The sequence below is a fragment of the Kryptolebias marmoratus genome, linkage group LG5, assembly GCF_001649575.2.
Source record: "Kryptolebias marmoratus isolate JLee-2015 linkage group LG5, ASM164957v2, whole genome shotgun sequence".
NCBI classification, from domain to species: domain Eukaryota; kingdom Metazoa; phylum Chordata; class Actinopteri; order Cyprinodontiformes; family Rivulidae; genus Kryptolebias; species Kryptolebias marmoratus.
In genome coordinates this window covers 16,051,542-16,058,321 of record NC_051434.1, presented here as the reverse complement: position 1 = coordinate 16,058,321, position 6,780 = coordinate 16,051,542, and the positions used below count along the sequence as shown (strand labels likewise).

The 6,780-nt window shown below is 46.3% G+C and overlaps 1 protein-coding gene across 1 annotated transcript in view; it reads left to right on the top strand.

The window, feature by feature from the left end:
• The window catches only part of LOC108238782 (coagulation factor XI), a 3,506-nt gene extending 522 nt beyond the window's left edge, over positions 1-2,984 (top strand). The window contains exons 3-9 of the mRNA XM_017421091.3: positions 280-389; positions 567-729; positions 1,205-1,323; positions 1,435-1,567; positions 1,696-1,802; positions 2,572-2,731; positions 2,806-2,984. Coding sequence (XP_017276580.1) covers positions 280-389; positions 567-729; positions 1,205-1,323; positions 1,435-1,567; positions 1,696-1,802; positions 2,572-2,731; positions 2,806-2,917 — 904 coding nt within the window. The 3' untranslated portion in view covers positions 2,918-2,984. The remainder of the gene's footprint in view (positions 1-279; positions 390-566; positions 730-1,204; positions 1,324-1,434; positions 1,568-1,695; positions 1,803-2,571; positions 2,732-2,805) is intronic.
• The last annotated feature ends 3,796 nt before the right edge of the window (positions 2,985-6,780 follow it).

The following is a 6,780-nucleotide window of genomic DNA, read 5'->3' as shown; positions in this document are numbered from 1 at the left end:
AAAAAAAAAAAAAAAAAAAAAAGAGGACTGTAGGTAAAAGCAATTTTAGATGTAGTGTGAAGAACAAAAGCTGCAGAATTCTGCTTATTATCAAAAGTATTTCACACATTTTGGTCAGTTATTCGTGGGCTTTTGTCTGCCTGTTTGAACGTTTTTTTCCACTTTTTGATATGTTTAGGATCCGCTGGTTTTGTTTTTCAGTTTAATGCAGAGTAAAGCAAGTACAGCGATGAGCAACAACAAAATAAATGTCCTCTCCCCGCTCTTTTTTTTTTTTAGGCACTTTTACTGCTACCTGAAGGCCACTGCGTCTGGAGAGCCAGCGACGCAAACCCCCCTGCTGGGCGTCACTTCGGGTTTTTCCCTCAAGCCCTGCAGTCCGGACCCACGTAGGCTCAGTAGCTCATCAAAACTCTGACTAAAACCAACCATGTTACTTACCTAACCTCAGATATGACTCGTTTTAACTCCGTTTTAGCTGATTTTTTTTCCTCGAAGCGTTGACATAACTGATTTGGTGATTGTAGACGCTCACGGCAGTCGTTGCCGTTCTGTCTGTGCGCCAGGACCCTGTTTCTCGGAGACCTTCGAGAACGTGGACTTCCCAGGGGCCGACTACAGAGCCCTGTTTACAGCCACCTACGAGGAGTGTCAGAGAGCCTGCACCCAGGACCCTGGCTGCCAGTTCTTCACTTTTATAACGAGGAACTTCGCTCAAGCCGACATCAGGTGAACCTCCGCCAGAAGCCGTAACGCAGCTGTGCTCTGCTTGCAGAAGACGGGGGCTGCCCTGGGAGGAGGAGAGGGAACGTCAGGAGGAAAAGTTTGGGAATTAAGACGTAGCAGCCTATATCACACATGCCCAGTATCACTTGGCACCAACTGTAAAACCGTTCTTACGCGGCTTTTTGTAGCGTCTCTCGCTTCTTCTTTCATTACACTTTGTGTCCTGAAACAGTTAAGACATGCATCTTATCAAAGACGAACACAAGTTTTGGGAGAAAGATGTGATACAGGTGGAGGTTATCGCCATCTAGTGGCGCTCTGCGGGTATTACAGCATTTTTGTTGGATTGAAACGTCACAAAACGCCTGCGGGCTTAAAGCCCCCCCCCCCTAATGATTAGTGAATCCATCCAGATTGTTGATGGTGTTCGCTGCGGCTCTGGCAGGAACTAACGATGTGCCAATCTCTCCGTTCCAAGGTTCAAGTGCCACCTGAAATTCAGCTGGACCATACCCAGGACACCTGTCGTAGAAAAAAAGCCTGGAGTCTTATCTGGATTCTCCCACACGGGACAAATCTCGGATCAGTTCGACACAGGTACGCACGAACATAACCAGAGTTGGAGGAGTTTGGCACCTTCCTCTGCATGTTGTGCATATTTGCTTTTTGTGTTTTTGTTTGTTTATTTTTTTCCCCTCCCCTTCCCAGCGTGTCAGAGCTCGCTGTTTCTGAACACTGACATCCCGGGAAGTGACCTCCTGTCCCTGAAGGCCGTCTCCGCTGAGCACTGCCAGGTCCTGTGTTCCGCTCACCCACAGTGCACCTACTTCTCCTTCACCAGGTACCGTGGACTTTTATTTATTTATTTTTTTGTCTGTCTTCAATTCAAGCGTCGCTCTCTCAAATAATCCGGAGCGACGCGACGAGTTCAGACACCCACGCTCCACTGATCCGAACTGTTTTCTGTAGCGACAACTTCCGCTGCTTTCTGAAGAACAACGCAAGCGGGATGGCGACCAAAGCCGACATGAGAGTCACATCGGGGACGCCAGCACGATTCTGTCAGCTTGATGGAAGTACGTAGCAGATTTAAGACCACCTACAAACACAGAGGACGCCATTTCCTGTCTGTTAACTGGTTTCTTTACCCCTTATTTTGCAGACTTTAAAGAATTCAGTGTTAAGAGTCTATTTATTTATTTATTATTAAATTTGGGTACAGTAAAGTTGAACATTACTGCTATTACAGAAGGATGATGACATGTATCCTTGGTATCTCTTGTTTTGTTGCTTTAAAACCCAGAATGTGTTTTTTTAATTATTTTATCAGAAGTAAAGTTAAACTGAGATAAAAGTTTAAAATGCCAAGCAAGAGACAGCATGAAGACCAAGGAACTCTCCACACTGGTCTGAGACAAGGTTGTGGGGAGGTATAATAATAATAATAATAAAAGAAGAAGAAGACAAAATACATATTAGAGACTCTGCAAACATACGAGAAAGATTATGTGCTCAAAACTGAACTTTTTAGGACAACAGCTTGTCTGAGCCAAACACCTCTAATAATGCTGAAGCATGGTGGTGGCAACATCATGCTGTGGGCAAGTTTTTGATTATCTCAACTGAGAAACTGCTCGGTTTGCTGAAACATTGATACTGTAAAAAGGGGGATTTTGTTGTTGTTTTAGCCCATTTCCCTTCGTTACTTTTGAGTCATTTGTGTGGAATTATTTAGAATCTGATTAAAAATCAGAATGGAACACTAAATGTGGAAAACAAACATGCATTCCAAAGCACATCTTATTATTTTATCCAACCTTTGAGCATCTCCTCCTCTGCTAACAGACTGGGTGAAGCTGACTTACGAGGAGGTCGACTTCAGAGGTTCCGACTTTCGAAATGAGCCGGCGGACGACGCAGACGCCTGCCAGAGGAAATGCACCGAGGCCCCCGTCTGCCAGTTCTACACTTACACCAATGAGAACTTCTCGGACCAAGCTTTTAGGTACAGTATTCCCCGAAACGTGTTCCGGCCAACACTGCAGAATGATTCCGGTGACAGGTGTCTCTGTGTCGTAGGCGCCGCTGCTTCCTGAAGCGAGTCATCACCATGCCCGCCCCTCCAAAAGTGACCAAACTGGACCACGTGGCGTCCGGCTTCACCTTGAGGAACTGTGTCACTGCAGCCTGATGGTTCCACCCGTCTGATTGGGTGCCCCTGTGTGTAAACAAGACAAATAAAACTGTTTCGAACCTTGTTTTTTTTGTAGGGGGGTTTATTTTGACATCTTACACCACTACAACACCTAAATTTTAGCCCACTTTCAACAAACACTCAGAGGCACAAAAGATCTCATTTTTACTCATTCTTGAGAGAATACCTCAGGCCTCTGAAGTCAAACTGGAAAGAACCGAAGAAGCTGAACTTAGTGACTTCTTCTTCTTAGGGGTCGTAACAGAGAGTCGTCCTCCTCCATCTAACTCTGTCCTCTGCGTCCTTTGTCCTCTCCTTCCAACTACCTCTGTGTCCTCTCTAACTGCAGCCATATATGTCCTTTTTGTCTCTGCTCCTCACTGCTCCACCTGTCTCCCTCTCATTCACACACATGGACTCTGTCTCTCTCTGGCTTTCATCCCTCGTCTTTCAAGTGCATACGCCCACCTCTCCAGGTTCTCTTCCACCTGTTCACTGTTCACCACAGATCTTGGTATCATCTGCAAACATCATAGTCCACAGGGATTCCTGTCTGACCTCATCTGTTGGTCTGTCCATCACCAGAGCAAACAAGAAGGGGCTCAGAGTCGATCCTTGATGCACTCCCACCTCCACATCGAAGCTATCTGTCCCTCCTATAGAGTACCTCACCACTGTCCTGCTGTCCTCATACATGTCCTGCTGTCCACATACATGTCCTGATGTCCTCATACATGTCCTGTACCAGTCTAACATACTTCTCTGCCACTCCAGATGTCCTCATAGAATACCACAGCTCCTCCCTCGACACCCTGTCATGTTTTTTCTAAATCCACAAAAACACAAAGTTCTTTCTGACCCTCTCTGCACTTCTCCATCAGCATCCTCAAAGCAAAGATGGCGTCTGTGGTGCTCTTTCTTGACATAAAACCATCCTGCTGCTCAGAAATAGTCCCCTCTTGTCTAAGTCTAGCTTCTCTCCCAGATCTTCATCGTGTGGCTCATCAACAGCTGCTTCAGCTGTAGTGACTACAGTGGAATTAAGCTGACTTAGTGACTTCTATAAACAGAAAATAAAACCCCACGGGGTAGAGAAAATTCTTTTTGCAATATTGTTATTCAACTCTGTTCGAGCGATTAAAAAGAACCCAGTGTCTGTCAGACACATGGCTTTTCAAAATGCTAATAAAGTTGGTCCGTTTCTGTGTTGACGTGCTCTGTGGAAGAACGCACCGACCCGATGCTGCCTCGGTTCGTTCTGCGGGACTCAGCTGCAGCTGTCGCTACGTTTGGAAAGAGGGCGCGCCAAAAAAAAAAAAGGATCTCGCTTGACAGGATTGTGAGTGGCTCGAGTGGATAAAACACCAAGAATACAAGTTACCAAGAAAAAAAAAAAGAGATATTATGAATCAGAACTAACTAAGTTGAACTTTCAGGTTAGATGTCTGCAAAATGACACGAGGAAATCAGTGCTATGGATTAAATATGGATCTTATTTCATGTATACAAAGGATCCATCCATCCATTTTCTTTACCTGCTTCTCCATTTTGGGTCACAGGGAGCTGGTGTCTGTCTCCAGCAGTGCCTGTGCGAAAGGCTGGGGACACCCTGGACAGGTCAAAAGTCCATCACAGGGACACATAGAGACAAACAACCGCTCACACTCTCACCTAGGGACAGTTTGAGAGTTATCAATTAACCTAACCTAACATGCATGTTTTTGTTCTGTGGGAGGAAACCGGAGTAAGCCCACGTGAGCGCAGGGAGAACATGGAAGCTCCACCCAGAAAGGCCCCAGGTCAGGAAGAGATCATGTAACCTTCTTGTTGGGAGGTGACAGCTCTAACCACTGCGCCACCACAAAAGAGTCCAGGTTTCCCCAATAAAGAGTAGACTAAACAGAGTAATACCATCAATGACCACCAGAGGGAACCAACACTTTGTGTTGAGACGTGCACCAAATAATCCAAGACAAAAAAAATATTGATGGCAGAGTTTAACAGAATGGCTTTGTGGTCAATGTCTAACAGTCTAATTCAATATAGAATTTTCTTTTCTGACAGTACTTACTCAGACACGTCTATTTTTTTTTGTTTAGATTTCAGTGTTTTAAATGGATGAGACTTGGTTTGTGAAGCGGTACGTGCTGGTATCCAGCTGGCAGCCCAGATATGAAACAAGATTAAACGTTTGGAAACAGTTCTCTGTGATTATTTGGCAAAAAAAAATTAAAAAGTTATTATGGCTCTTTTCCTGATGTTGTGTCAGGTGTAAGAGGCTCAAATGGGCTCCCATGACGCCTGATCACTTTGTGTGATTTAACTGTGCCAAGTGTTCTGCTGCCATCTACTGGCGGTGACAGGCATTACACCTCAAAATAAGCCAACGAAGTCTAAATTAAAGGGGAAATAAAATAAAATATAAAAATAAGGAGTTTTCATGTTTTGTCTTTTAGTTAAACACCATCATAAAACCCTCCAGTGGTTCATTTCTCTGATTTCAAATGTTAATGACTTTTTTTGTGTCAAAATCCTGAAGTTGGCTGATTGTGTGGGCGGAGTTACCTCCTCGGTTGGTGACGTAGAAGGAGGCGGGGCCAGCTGTGGCAGACTGCTGTCGGACACTGAGGTCACTGTCTCACTGGGATCTTTGAATATTAATTTTAAATGAGTGTAAATTATTTGTGAGAATCAGAAAACAAACGCCCTTTTTTGACTTTCTTTTGCTTCACGTTCGCTTCTAAACACTTTTCATTTCCTCTTAAGTGCTCTCGTCATGAATCCAGGACGGCAACTCTGGCCCACAAATCACCCACTTCGGGAATAATTGACTAAAGCGCTAAAAACTGTTTATTTAAGTGTTAGGTCAGAAAAGTAAGACTAAAGAACCTTCATGAAATGTCCATGTGTTGAGATGTGAATGACATGAAACGTGCGAGAGGGCAGTTCAGCAGCGTGGACGCCTCTCCCCGCCTCTTTTCCTCACTTCACTTCCACGTCTCCCCTCGCCTCCTTTCCGTTCGGCGTTCCCCTTCCCTCTGCCTCCCTCCCCCCTCCTCTTCTCCCCCCGTGGGAAATCCAGAGCAATGTGACTGTGGTTGTTCTTCCTGGAAGCTGTGGTGGGGACTCTGGCTCCTCCGCTCGGAGGCTAGAATAGTGCCAGCCGGCTTGTGTGTTTGTGTAAGAAACTCTGTGTGTGTGTGTGTGTAACCCCCCCCCTTCCCTTTCACAAACATTCCACCACCATACCGTCCATCTGACCGCCGGCCGGCCGACCGGCCTCGCACGAGAGCCACGCCGTCACTGCGGTTCGGTCCTGACGCCAGCCCCGAATGCTCACGTTACACACACACGCACGCACACACCAAAAACACATGTGCGCGGCGCATAAACACGGAGCAACGAGCTAGCACGCTCACCCAGATCAACAATGTGCACTTTGCGGAACACACACATCTTTGCACCGCAGACCACAGACATTGCATCCTGAAGTAGATCAAAGCCTTGGGTCTGTAAACACACACACACAGACACACACATGCTGGGGACTCTTCTCTCGTCTCCGGCGTGCAGCGCTCTCCGCATTTACGTTGACGTTCGACTGTTTGCAACTGTCATTTATCACTGTACGGAGGTGTGTGTGTGTGTTTCTTTTCAAACCCTTCACAGTCCCTCTCATCAACCCCCGGCCCTGTTATTGAGCATCCCTGCCAAATCCGTCACTCCACCGCAGCCCTTCAGATCTTTCCCATTTTGTCCCCAAACCCCCCTCCCTCCGCTCGCCGCCCGTCCATTGTTGAGGAGACAGCGGTGCAGACAAACGGGGAGAGAAGATATCCGCTGGCGTACCGCAAGATTGG